Raw genomic sequence first — 14540 nt, forward strand, 5'->3', positions numbered from 1 at the left:
TTTATTGCTATTATAAAGTTTTTTCTTTAAATCTTTGAACTATGTCAGTCTTTAGGAAATATCCCTGAGTATTATGTGTGTTGGGACTAGAGAGGAGTTTGGCTACTCATATTTTTAACTTTTGTTGCTTGTGTTTCTCATTCAGAAGTGGTTACCTTTGTTTCGTTCATTTGTTTATTCATTCCACAAATGTACCAAGTTCCTGGGCTCTGGAATTATTAAACATACAGGAAAGAGGTCTATTGTGTATTAAAGGTTTATTATGCCTATGAAAATAAAACTCATCAAATAAAAACATCCAAATTTTAAAATATACTGGGTATCTACCATGTGCCAGACACTGTGTTAGGCCCTGGGGAAACAGCAGGTAACAAGAGAGACAAAAATCCTTGAGTGGGAGAAGATAGAAAATAAACAAATGGTCGGGCATGGTGGCTCACTTGAGGTCAGGAGTTCAAGACCAGCCTGGCCAACATGGCGAAACCCCATCTCTACTAAAAATACAAAAATTAGCTGGGTGTGATGGTGCACGCCTGCAGTCCCAGCTACTCGGGAGGCTGAGGCAGGAGAATTGCTTGAACCTGGGAGGCGGAGTTTGCAGTGAGCCAAGATCGCGCCACTGCACTCCAGCCTGAGCGACAGAGCGAGACTCCATCTCAAAAATAAATAAATAAATAATAAACAAATCGTGTGTGTGTATGTATTTAGGTGATATTAGGTTTGTTGTTTTTCATTCAAGACCTTTTATGAAAATAGTTACAAGGCCACGGTTATCTGTTTTGTCCTTAATCTAAAACTTTGACTGATTGCATTGTTTAGGTGACAGAGTGATCCAAACTTTTATTACTGATGTAAGTATACCCTCAGTAGTGTGGCCAGGGTTGGGCTGCTGTCATCTACTAACCTGCCCCTTAGTGTCAGAAGGTTTGCCTGGGGATTCCCTAGACTATGTCCCCTGCCTCTGTTGCTCAGGGTGATCTTTGATAAACACCCTAGCCAGCACTGCAACCACCTTTTATTTGCCTGTTCATAATAGCAGAGTCTCCACTTCTACTTTTTTTTTTTTTGGAGATAGGGTCTGGCTCTGTCGCCTAGGCTGGAGTGCATGGTGTGACCACTGCTCACTGCAGCCTCCACCTCCTAGGCTCAAGCAATCTTCCTGCCTCAGCCTCCCGAGTAGCTGGGACTATAGGCATTCACTGCCATGCTCAGCTAATTTTTTTTTTTTTTTTTTTTTTTAGACAGAGTTTTGCTCTTGTTGCCCAGGCTGGAGTGCAATGATGTGATCTCAGCTCACTGCAACCTCCACCTCCCGGGTTCAAGCAATTCTCCTGCCTCAGCCTCCCAAGAAGCTGAGATTACAGGCATGTTCTACCATGCCCAGCTAATTTTTGTATTTTTAGTACAGATGGGGTTTCACCATGTTGGTCAGGCTTGTGTCAAACTCCTGACTTCCAGTGATCCGCCCACCTCGGCCTCCCAAAGTGCTAGGATTACAGGTGTGAGCCACCGCACCCGGCCTTATGTTTTTTGGTATTTTTTTGGTAGAGACAGGGTTTCGCCATGTTGCCCAAGCTGGTTTCAAACTCCTGAACTCACGTGATTTGTCTGCGTTGGCCTCCCAAAGTTCTGGGATTACAGGTGTGAGCCACAGCGCCCAGCCTCCACTTCTGCTATGATAAAATTGTGTTCCTTGGTAGAAGCATTCCTCCTTAAGTTACTAAGGCTTCTAAACTAGCAGAACACAGAAACCCAAGAAAGGCAATCAAGCTATGAGTGGGACTTTAGATATTAGCTTTGTAAGAAATATAAGGCAGGGAAGGGAGATAGCGACAGCCAAGACTCAGGGGAGTGGGAGAAATGTAATTTTTAAAAATTATGATAAAATGCACATAACATGAAGTCTTAATCATTTCGAAGCATATAGTTCTGTAGTATTAAGTTCATTTGTATTGTTGTCAACCAGTCTCCAGAACTCATTATGTAAAACTGAAACTCTGTACCCATTAAACACTAAATCTACATTTTCACCTTTTCCCCTCTCCCCAGCTTCTGGTAACCACCATTCTGTTTTCTGTCTCTATGACTCTTTTTTTTTTTTTTTTTTAAGAGACAGGTCTTGTGCAGTCACCCAGGCTGGAGTCCAGTGGCGTGATCACAGTCCATTGCTGCCTTGATCTCCTGGACTCAAGTGATCCTCCCACCTCAGCCTCCCAAGTATCCGGGACTACAGGCATGAACCACCATGGCCAGCTAAATTTTTAATTTTTTTTTTTGTAGAGGCAGGATCTTGCTATGTTGCCTAGGTTGGTCTCAAACTCCTGGCTTCAAGTGATCCTCCTGCCTTGGCCTCCTAAAGTGCTGGGATTACAGGTGTGAGCCATAGCACCCAACCCTGTCTCTATAAATCTGACCACTTTAGGTACCTCATCAAAAGTGGAATCATACAGTATTTTTCCTATTGTGGCTGGCTTATTTCACTTAGCATAATGTCCTCAGGGTTCGTTCATGTTGTAGCGTGTGTCAGAGTGTCCTTTCTTTTTAAGGCTGAATAATATTTCATTGTGTGCACATACTAACACATTTTGTTTTATTTTGTTTTATTTTTGAGACAGAGTCTCGCTCTGTCACCTAGACTGGAGTACAGTGGGATGATCTTGGCTCACAGCAACCTCCACCTCCCGCGTTCAAGAGATTCTTGTGCCTCAGCCACCCGAGTAGCTGGGACTACAGGTGCATGTCACCACGCCTGGCTAATTTTTGTATTTTTAGTAGATACAGGGTTTCATCATGTTGCCCAGGCTGGTCTTGAACTCCTGGGCTCAAGAGATCCACTTTCCTTGGCCCCCCAAAGTGCTGAGATTATAGACATGAGCCGCCGCACCTGGCCTGCCAACCACATTTTATTTATCCATTTATCTGTTGATAGCTGGGTTGCTTCTAACTCTTGGCTGATGTGAATATGAGAAATGCAGTTTGAAATAGTGTGCCCAGGAAATGTATGGTAAACTGAATTATTGTTCACCAATATTCTCTGCCTCTCCCTACAGGATATTCTTTCATCCTCATCCTTTTGAAATCAGGCTTGGCCATATGACTTCACGTTAGCCAGTGAAATATGAACAGAAGTAATAGAGCTGTCCCAGTCCCTGCTGATTTCCCCATACTCTTTTTCCTCTGCTACAGTCACTAGGCAATGTTGAGATAAGTAGCTGCTCTGTTGGTCTGGGTTCTGGAGTGAGGGTGAGGATGAACAGATCTACTTGTATATGTGTATACTTGTAGTATGACACAGATCTCTGGGTAATGAGAATTAACCCTTTACTGTTTCATGCCCTGGATATTTGGGGCTTGCTTGTTAGGCAGCATAACCTGGCCCATTCTGACTGAGAAGGCCTCACTGATTAACATCTGAGCAGAGACCTAGAGGGCATGATATGTGGAGCAAGCATGTTCGATGGCAGAGCAACAGCAAGTGCAAAGATTCTAAAGAGAAGTTTGTTTCAAGGCTCAGGAAGGAAGCCAGATTTACGAAGGAGGCAGTGAAACAGACAGAGTGGTAGGTGCTAGTCAGACTCTCATGCAGCCCATAGGGCTGGGCTGGAGGTGGGACTGAATCTTGTTCACCCAATGATTCTGTTCCCTCCTCCTTTCCTCCATGGAGCATGGAATGGGTGGCAGTAGTGAGGGGGTAGAAGAAGGAATGAAGGAGAAAAAAGTGAGGCGTGGAGCAGGAAGATGCAGACTAGCCCAGATCCATGGCCCGTGGCCCCTCATATACTAAAAATGATAGTATCACACATGGAGGCACCTTATCCAGGGCATGGTGAGGCTTCTGAAGTCTGACTTCTGTCATAAGATGAATAGTGCATCAAGAGTTGCTGATAAGTGATCATTGATGACTGGAACATCCCCCACTACTCCCTGGTTCACCTTGTCATTTTCATGCCTGTGACTTTAAAAAAAATTTTCTTTTAATTTTATTTTTTAATTGGAAGAAGCATTTTATATTTGCAGTTCAACTGATAATGCCAACACTTGTTACTGTACAGCATATTACAGGATTTGTGGTTGCAAAAAGTTACGTAATTTAAGTTTACTGGTATTGCTACTTACCTAAGTCTAAACTAAATCTTATATTCCCATTTGCAATTTAATTTGTAAATTAAAGGTTTTGTTTGTTTGTTTTTGTTTCTATTTTGTTTTGTTTTGTTTTGTTGAAACGGAGTCTCACTCTGTCGCCCAGGCTGGAGTGCAGTGGTGCAATCTCGGCTCACTGCAACCTCTGCCTCCCGGGTTCAAGTGATTCTCCTGCCTCCCGAGTAGCTGGGACTGCAGGTGCCCACCACCATGCCCAGCCAATTTTTGTGTTTTTAGTAGAGACGGGGTTTCGCCATGTTGGCCAGGCTGGTCTCTAACTCCTGACCTCAGGTGATCCACCCGCCTTGGCCTCCCAAGGTGCTGAGCCACCACACCCGGCCAAATTAAAATGTTTTAAACATATAAGTCCATTATGAACATTAGTTTAAAAGGGGACCCATGACTATTTTTAGAGCCACACAAGCCCAGGGAGCCTCCAACAGACCAACCAAGGAAGCAGGGCCTGGGAACTTAGGAGTGTGCCATGCAGGGCCCTGAAAAAGGGACAGCTTCCCATCCAAGCAGCATAGAAGGAAACCTAATAAGCCACATACTCCTTCTTTCCTTAAATCCTGATACTTTTTCATTTTTAAAAACTTAAGTCTTGGCCAGGTGCTGTATCTCACACCTATAATCCCAGCACTTTGGGAGGCCGAGGCGGGCAGATTACTTGAGCTAAGGAGTTTGAGATCAGCCTGGGCAACGTGGTGAAACCCCGTCTCTACAAAAAATAGAAAAAAGTTAGCCGGACCTGGTGGCATGCACCTGTAGACCCAGCTACTCAGGACTGAGGTGGGAGGATCGCCTGAGCCCAGAAGGTGGGCTCAGGCAGTGAGCTGTGTTGTGCCATGGCACTCCAACCTGGGGGCAACAGAGCAAAACCCTGTCTAAAAAAAAAACCAGGTGCCCTGGCTCACGCCTGTAATTCTAACACTTTGGGAGGCCAAGGCAGGTGGATCACGAGGTCAGGAGATCGAGACCATCCTGGCTAACACGGTGAAACCCCGTCTCTACTGAAAATACAAAAAATTAGCCAGGCATGGTGGCGGGTGCCTGTAGTGCCAGCTAGCCAGGAGGCTGAGGCAGGAGAATCACTTGAACCCCGGAGGCAAAGGTTGCAGTGAGCCAAGATCGCGCCGCTGCACTCCAGCCTGGGCGACAGAGTGAGACTCCGTCTCAAAAAAAAAAGTCTTAGATTTCTTTCAGCTCTGTAACATCCTTGAAACCAGACATAGGTCCTCTTAATCAGCAATTGCTAGTAAAAGAAACTCTGGACAATCAAGCAGGGTGGGTGGGTGGCTATTGATTCAGATGCATGCAGAAGGCAGAATTCTAAATATCAAATCTATTTAGTAGAAACTTGTTACAGTTGAAGGCAAAAATGTTTCACGGAGATGAAACCCTGCTGTGCATTTATGAACCACAGAAATAGCCATGGAAAGTTCTCTGGAAGAATCCCTCATTAGATATCTGGGTTTCTAAAGGCTAATGGCATCTCTTGCAGAACACAACTATTAATCTCAAGTGCTCCATGCCAGTTGACTGTCTTCTGAATTCAAATAAGCACCTACAATTCCTAAATATATAAAAGTATTTTTAGGTGTATAACAATCTCAAGTATCAGGCTGAGCGTGGTGGCTCATGCCTATAATCCTAGCACTTTGGAAGGCCAAGGTGAGCAAATCACTTGAGGCCAGGAGTTCGAGACCAGCCTGGCCAACATGGCAAAACCCCATCTCTACCAAAAATACAAAAAATTAGGCAGGCATGGTGGCACACACCTGTGGTCCCAGCTACTCGGGTGGCTGAGGTGAGAGGATCATTTGAGCCCAGGAGGTGGAGGCTGCAGTGAGTTGAGATCATGCCACTGCACTCCAGCTTGGGTGACAGAGTAAGACTTCACCTCAAAAGGAATCTGAAGTATCTATATGTTATCCCTTTTCTTGTTGGCAAAGAGAAAATTTAACAATTGGATGCACGCAAAAGCATTGTGATATCAAGCCCTGCCCTGCTCCTTTTCTTCTTGTAAATTTCTAAAGAAATCCTATTCATGATGGAAAATATATAAAAAGGGAAGTTCCATTCAATTTAAATAATACCGGAATCATTGGGACCAGGGCCAATGGTGTTTCCCCTCAACCATTGTTGTGGGGTAAAAAAGCCATCTCATGATCTGAGAAGGGAAAATGTGTAACTCGAATAGGTACCATCAAGAAGGGTGCTGTGCAGGGAATGGGGACCAACAGCAAAAGTCTCTTAGGGAGCTCAAGGCAAATCAACATATTACAGTGCAGTGGGAGTCAACATTGAGTTCCCACTCCTTTCAAGATCCATCCTTTGACCCAGGGGAGGGGGGAGGGGCAGGGGGACATTATTGGTATTTGGGAGATGGACCATTCTTTGTTTGTCCTGCGCACTGTAGAATGTTTACATCCTTGACCCCACTCACTAAGTGCAAGTAGCACTTTGCAATCCCTGACACAAAAACATCCCTAGACTCTCCCTGAAGACATTGCTATCCCCCTTTGACAGCTCTACAAGGTTGGAATATACCAACAGAGAGAATAAGGTGGGGTTTGAACGTAACTGGGAGGATGCATCACTGAGCACGAACTGACTAGTGCCATCCTTCTTTCCACACATGGACACATCAGGAAAGGAAAAGCAATTAGCTGCATTTGCTGGCAAAGAAATGGTGACATCCAAAAGCTACAACAGCCTTATGATTAGAGAGGAGGCTTTATAGTTGGTAGTAAAGCAAATTTTAAAAGGAAATCAAAAACTGAAGTGGACTGCAGGCAGCATTCAAAATAACTGACATAGTAAATGACTCAACCCGTATGTCATTGGTCTTCTGAAGGGGAAGGGTTGTTTCTCTGAAGACGACTGGCAGACTGCCTGACATGTGCATGAAAAGTATAGGAGACAGCTAGCTTTTAGCCTCTTTTGTGGACACTGGATTTCAAAATTTTTAAATTAAATGAAACACAGATGAAAATTTTAAATCCTGCATATCAAAGCACATTGACAATTTACTTACCAAGTACGTGCCATGTTGCTTGGCGTTTTCTATTATACGTGGACAGTTTTGAGGGTTCAACTTTCCCAGTATTGTTGGTGGGCATCCCCCGCTCTCTCCCACCCACCCCATTGGCCCTTCCCAGCTTCTGTCTTCCAGCCACCACCCCCCAACCCCTACCCAGGACAAGGTCATCTGCGGGGAAGAAGGTAGGAAGGGACCCTTCATCCTGCCATCACGGGACCCCATTCCCTCTCCTTCTGCCTTCAGCTTTCTAACAGCAACATCATTTGTTAGGCAATTACCCAAGCTAAGGCTTCTTATTTGGTTGCTTGATATTAAAGAAGGCCAGCAAAGGAAGTTTTTACATCTATCCCCCCAGAGGTTTAATTTTTTAAAACAATTTTTTAAAACAAAGAGCCCTTTTTCATGAATTATTTGAGATTTGCTCACAAAAAATCAGGCCACCAGTCCTGATTTTTCTACAAACAAGGACATTCTCTTCTAAAACAATAAAATAATCAAAATCAAGAAATTAACAGTGATGCATTACTACCATCGAATCCTCAGACCCCATTCACAGCTCTCCAGTTGCCCCAGTAATGTGCTTTACAATGAAAAGATGAAGTTTAAAAAAAGTTTTTTTTTGCATTTGGCTGTCATGGCTGTTTTAGCCTCCTTCATTCTGGGACAGTAGCTCAGTCCTTCCTTGGTTTTCACAAACCTGGCACTTCTGAAGAGTACAGGCCAAGAACTCCTCTCCTGCTGCTTCTATGCCATCAGAACAAGAAAGAGACCAGCATCTGTCTCCCTCCCCTTCCACCCATCCTGGAGGCTTCAGTCCAGTGATAGTGTTCTTGGGAAGAACTTGGGTAAAAGCTCTGGGCATAGCAAGGTCAAGGAAAGTTTCTTTACTATTCTTTAAAAAAAAAAAAAAAAAAAAAATGACGGGCCTGGGACATAGCTTTAAGCTTTCTGGAAACTAGTGTAGTGGAAATACCATCCCTGCTATCGAATTTTTTACAAAGCGTGTTCTCTGTTTTGGGTGCCCCCTGGCCATTCTGAGTTCTCTCTCTCCTTGAGCCTCCAGGCTGGGTCTCAGGCTGCTGAAGAAAGGCCAGTTGGCAGAGGAGGAGAACTGGAACCAGCCAAGGAGACATTTAGTTTCTATTTCTTCTTGCCACTGGCCTTTTGTTCATCAGCCCTGCTTCTCCATTGCATGGTCCTTTCAGAATAAGATTGCAGGTCACCTCCTCTGAAGAGGGAGCATGCACTCATTCTGCTACCTTTGCACTGCGTGTTTCCACTGAGTCCACAGTGTCCCAGTTAATGTCACTACATCATTTCATATCTATGTACATCCTGTGACTATATTTCAGTTGTTTAATGTCTGTAACGATGTCTCTTCTTCCTACTTAGATTCCAAGTACCTCAGATGAGGGACATGATCTTCAGCATCCATCTGTATATCTTCAACAACTTGTAATGAGTTGCCTTAATATCAGCTTTCTATAAATAAGTGTTGAATGGATGAATGCTTGTCCATGTGTAGGCCTGCGTGTGACTCAAAGAACACATGTCCATGTTCTTTTAGAATGTGCTGATAACTTCCGGATAATCTATTTCTCTGATCTTTACATTACCATAGACATTCTAGAAGAGAGATTGTTTAGTAAAACCCTCATTTTAAAGTTGAGAAAGTTGAAGCCCAGAAAGGTTGTATGACTTGTCCAAGATGTCATTTCCAGCTAGTAGCAAAACTAGGGCCCAAACCAAAATCCTACCTCCTTTCCTAAAGCTCCACCCACTGTACCATGCACCTTACTTCAGCATTGGCAAGTACAGATATGTTTATTATAGCTACTGATTGAGTTCGTAGGGGCAGGGAAATGTCAAAGCTAGTGATTTATAAAAGCTTATATCAGGGTCAGGCGTGGAGGTCCAAGAGCAGGGTGCCTGCCTGGTCAGCTTCTGGTGAGGGCTCCTTTCCTGGCTTGTAGACAGCCGCCTTCTCACTGTGTGCTCACATGGCTTTTCCTTAGTGCTTGCAAAGAGAAAGAAAAAAGAGATCTCCTTTTCTCTTCCTCCTCTTATAAGGTATCAATCCTATCAGATTAGGATTCTACCTATAGACCTCATTTAACTTTAATTACCTCCTAAAAAGCCCTCTCTCCAAATATAGTCATGTTGGGGGTTACAGCTTCAACACGTGAATTTTTTGCAGACACAATTCAGTCCATAGCATAGTGATAGCATAAAAATTTAAAACACCTTCAACATACTATAATATGATACGAAAATAGTTGTTGTAGTGTGTAGTGGGTCCCCCACCAGGTGACTTAAGAGTGTATGTAGCTGCTTGAACCCTGAAGGCTGAGCAGTGAGCCAAGGCCATGGTGCCCAGCTGAGGAGTAGGTGTCCTTGAGAACCCAGACATCCCGGAGAGAATCTGAGAACCTACCAAGGAAAACAGTCCCATCGTGCACACGCACGGATCTCTAGAGCTATCCTGCTGCCATCCAGGAGTGCCCTGTTATAAGTCCTAGTAAACTCAACTACTCATCAAGCTGGACTTGTCCAAGTTATTCTTTGGTCTTTCAGCACCTTCCCAGTTTGGGGGTAGGTACTACAGTCCCAAGTTTTTCCTGTAACAGCTGAGATCTATTGGTGACAAAGTTACAGGTACTGCTATTAATACTGTGGTTTGCTGCCTACATTCATCATGGGAGGAAATGCTTAATTTCAGGTTGTGGTTAGTGAAAATAAATAAATATATATGTATATTTTTTACATCCAAGTTCACAGGCACCCTGAATTTCTATACAGGGACATCGGGCTAAGAATCCTTGGTCCACACAAGTAATATGTTCTCGTTGTGAGCAAGCAAGTGGCATAACCTCAGGATGGTGAGAACAGATTTTGAAATCAGCTGATATTTCCCATTGCCAGTTACTCAGGAACAGTAAGCATGTTGAACTGAAAATAGACATCATCTGCTCTTGGCTTGCTTTCTGATATTTTTGATTGTGTGTTTGAGTATTGGAATATGTTTTGTCTTGCAGACACCAGTAACTTAAATATAGAACAAAATAACTCCTGGACCTCTGAGAACTTCTGGCTTGACCCTGCTGTGAAAGGCCAGTCAGAGAAGGAAGAGGACGATGGCCTTCGGAAATCCCTGGATAGATTCTATGAAATGTTTGGCCATCCACAGCCAGGCTCTGCAAACTCACTCTCTGCATCTGTCTGCAAGTGCCTGTCTCAGAAAATCACTCAACTAAGAGGCCAGGAGAGCCAAAAGTATGCCCTCCGCAGTTTTCAAATGGCCCGGGTGATCTTCAACCGGGACGGCTGCTCAGTCTTACAGAGGCATTGCAGGGACACCCACTTCTACCCACTGGAGGAAGGAAGTACATCTTTGGATGATGAAAAGCCAAACCCAGGACTGTCAAAAGATATTACTCATTTCCTCTTGCAGCAGAATGTAATGAAAGACCTGTAACTGGTGCCGGGCGGTGTGCAGGGTAGTAATGGAGGTGCTGCGCCATGACCAGCAGTGTTGGTGGCCACCCAGATCCCCCAGGGTCTCTGGCCAGCTCTGTGTGCCCAATCCCAATTAAGTGCTTTGAGGTTAAAGGCTGGCACCTGTGACCTGGTATTGGAGCCAGTCAGCCCATATGGAGAGCCAGCAGGGTCTGGGAGTTCTCCGTCCTCTTGGCCAAGGCCACTGACTGACTGGGCTACGAGTCAAAAGCCCAGCTCCCTTGCCTCAAGGAAGGACATTCTCTGAGGAGTAATTTCTGCTCTAGCACTCCCTTTCCTTTAGATGAGCCTGAGGCTGGGACATTACATGAAGTCACACCCTTGCTGGGCTTAAGCCCTTTCCCTGTCCTCCTCCCGTTTATTTACTGGTGTCTCTGGGAGCCTTTCCTTAATAAACCTCTTATATCTGAATCCTTGACTCAGAGTCTACCTCTAGGAGAATTCAGCCTGAGAGAACATGCTTCTGTGAGATGAGGTTTTAGAAGGATACAAAGCTCTACACCGAATCAGGTATAAGGAATTATATCAAGTTGTAAAACTGAGACCATGTAATTGAGAATACATGTCCTAAAATAATATAAAGATTGAAATACAGTTTAGAAAAGTATATCACATCTTGATCACACCCTTGCCTCCTCTCCAAAGCTAGAAATCCATGTTTTATCATACTAACTGGGTGTGGAAGGAACATTTGGACAATCTAAAATAACAGCTAAAATTCACAATTCTTTTTAAAATCTCTTGTCTTTTATCAGATTGCAAATGTGAAAGGTGAGAAGGGAACAAATGTGCACCACCCACCACAGTATATGTAAGCACAGTTATGCTACGCTAGGCTGATGCCACGTGGCCTTGTCAAGTTGTGTTTGAAGAGAATAAATAATCCTTTGCCCAGGTGGGGCCCTACTTTCTCTTGTATTCTGCCTGCCTGCAGCCTCTGTCACCTTGTGAACGCTTGGCCCCTCACCCCTGCCCTGTCCTTGCCTCCAACACCCTGAGCTCCATTTGCAAAGGCTTGCCCAGAGCAGGACTTCTTGGCCACCTTGTCCCTGTCCTTCAGGCATGAGCCCTTCCTCACCAGGGAGCTCTTTAAATAGCCAGTGCAGGTTTGCACTGGCAGGTGCTACACTCTGCGGGTTGTGTCCTGAACCCCCATTTGAGACTCAGTTGGTAGAATTACATCACCTGGCACCGGGATCTCTGAAGCTGCAATTGGAAGCCTCATGCTAATCCCTATCTCAGCAGTGCTTTCAACAAATTGCACTGGCAAAAAGGGTTATATTGCCTTTGGGTTGGGGGGAACAACAAAAGAAGCTGGCAGCCCTGAGCAACTAGATTTTGAGACACTTGAGGTGAAATTTAATTGGCCTAAGATTCCAAAAGCTTTCCAGAAAGCGGATTATGCAAACGGGTCAGCCTTAAAGTATACATTGAGAGTGAGTGTGCCATCTCAGGAAGGTCTCCCGGGGACTCTTGGATGGAGAGAGAAGCCTTTTAAAGGTTAGGAATGACACACTCACACTCAGGCTTCCAGTGCTGGGGAGATTAGGTGTAAGAAACAGTGTTCCAGATTGAAGTGTAGAGGCACCCCCTGGAAGGAGACCCAAATGATAGAAATAGGAAATGAACAGGTCTTTGAGAGACACTGGAGAAAACAAGACTTCAGGTTTTCCTCTGACAAGCAATCATCTGCTTCTTTCTCCATGGGCGTTTCCTATTCAACGGGCCCCCAAATAATCGTGAAGCCAGGGGGACTTATAATTGAAAACCTGACAATTAAATTTTAAGATAGCTAGCTTTATTGTTTTTTTAATGAGAAGCATATTAATAGATGTCCTTGAAGAATGCTATCATTTTTAGTATGACTCAGTCACTGCAATGTTTGCAGTTAGTCTCCATGGCTACCTACAGAAGGAAACTGGATTATTTTATGTTGTTTTTAAAAGGACAAAAAATACGAATTATTTGAATCTTCATGTTGGGAAGCAGCAGCTTCTATTTGGCAATGAGGTTTTAGTGTCAAACATTTCATAACCTTTATTAATATGTGTGCCAAGAGTGCCCAGTGAGAGGATAACCCAAAAGTAGAGAATTTAGAAGTCTCAAAGCCAGAATCACCTTAGGTTTAAAAAGAGTGTGGTATGTGTTTACTTGCATCTGAATAAGTGTTTGTGACAGGTCAATACAAGATATTTGATTCCCTGCAAACTCACTGCTTAATTTGATCTCTGTGAGGTTAGGATGGCATTTTCCATTTATTTCTGTGAATCTTTAATAAAGGCTAACAGATAAGGATATTGAGGCTTTGGCCTTTGGCATTATTGTCTAATTCTGCCCTACAGATAAATTCACCAACATTATACCATCTCATGCATGTTATGACTGGCCTGTGATATCATCTGTGGCTCTTTTCAGGTCTTTGTGAGACATCAGAACTAAGAGCGCAGAAACATCAGAACCCTTAAGAAGAGAACTCCTACCGATGTCTTAAATTCATGTGCTATTACTCATTTCATTAGTCTGTTTCTTTGCATAACCTATGTAAAGGCCCATGTAACAGATCTTATTACCAGTAATTAGCATAAAACAATAGAGCTATGCTTTTTTATTTTAAAATAATTTATTTGAAAAAATAGAGATGGGATCTTGCTGTGTTGGCCAGGTTGATCTTGAACTCTTGACCTCAAGCAATCCTCCCACATCGGCCTCCCAAAGTGCTAGGATTACATGTGTGAGCCACTGTGCCCGGCCAGCTTTTTAAACTTTTTAAAGCTTTTAAAACTTTTTATTGGATAATAATGATTACACAGAAACATACATATATCATACAAGTGAACACCTTGATGATTTTCACAAACAACCTGCCTGTCTAGCCAGCATCCTGATCAAGCAACAGATATTACCCACCAGCCCAGGCCCCCTTTTAAGTAGAGAACCGATGAGAACAGTTTGCTGTGACCAGTGTTTCTCAAACTGCTAGTAGCACAAATAATTTTAGATACTACATGGAAAAACAATGTTTATTTTAATTGGTAATCTATTCAGTTTAATATGTTAGAAAAATAGAACTACTACATCTAGTCCATGCTTTCAGATGTATTGCATAGGACAAGCCTAATATTAGTATTTGAAATTTAAAACTGGACTGAATTAATTTAAAAATTAGTAATAGTGCAGGTAACATATATGTCCAAATGTATAAAAGTGGTATACCTGAAAATGACTAAGGTTTGGAATTCAGTGGTGTATTAATCTGTTCTCATGCTGCTTATAAAGACATACCCAAGACTGGGTAATTTATGAAGGAAAGATGTTTAATTGACTCACAATTCCACATGGCTGAGGAGGCCTCACAATCATGGCTGAAAACAAATGAGAAGCAAAGTCACGTCTTACATGGCGGTGGGCAAGAGAGCTTGTGTAGGAACTCCCCTTTATAAACCCATCAGATCTTGCAAGACTTATTTAACACTATCATGAGAACAGCATGAAAAAGACCCACCCCCATGATTCAATTACCTCCCACCTGGTTCCTCCCATGACACGTGGGAATTATGGGAGCTACAATTCAAGATGAGATTTGAGTGGATACACAGCCAAACCACATCAAGTGGGATAGGTGATCCATCATACTCCATTAGTCTCCCACCATTGCTCTTCTGGAATACTGCAAGAAACTTCCATCTGGTCAATCCATATCTACCTTTGCCTCTCTTTACCCTGCAGCCACAGTGCAAATTCTTTTAAAAAGCTAAACATGCATGAATAGCCAAAAAATTTAAAAGAAGGAACTAGCCTTCTCAAATGTGAAAACATTTTTACTTCTATAGTAATTAAA

At 43.4% G+C, this 14540-nt stretch overlaps 1 protein-coding gene across 4 annotated transcripts in view; it reads left to right on the top strand.

Moving 5' to 3' along the window:
* SHLD1 (shieldin complex subunit 1) overlaps positions 1–11113 on the top strand; it is a 112840-nt gene extending 101727 nt beyond the window's left edge. For 3 of the 4 annotated variants that reach the window (XM_004061780.5, XM_063702444.1, XM_055372535.2), the window contains exon 3: positions 10222–11113. In XM_004061780.5, the coding sequence (XP_004061828.4) occupies positions 10222–10661 (440 nt within the window). In that variant the 3' untranslated portion in view covers positions 10662–11113. Of the gene's footprint in view, positions 1–3050; positions 3129–10221 lie in introns of all 4 variants that reach the window. The other variant, XM_063702445.1, reaches the window with a different exon arrangement.
* The last annotated feature ends 3427 nt before the right edge of the window (positions 11114–14540 follow it).

Source organism: Gorilla gorilla, chromosome 21 (genome assembly GCF_029281585.2).
Source record: "Gorilla gorilla gorilla isolate KB3781 chromosome 21, NHGRI_mGorGor1-v2.1_pri, whole genome shotgun sequence".
NCBI lineage: Eukaryota > Metazoa > Chordata > Mammalia > Primates > Hominidae > Gorilla > Gorilla gorilla.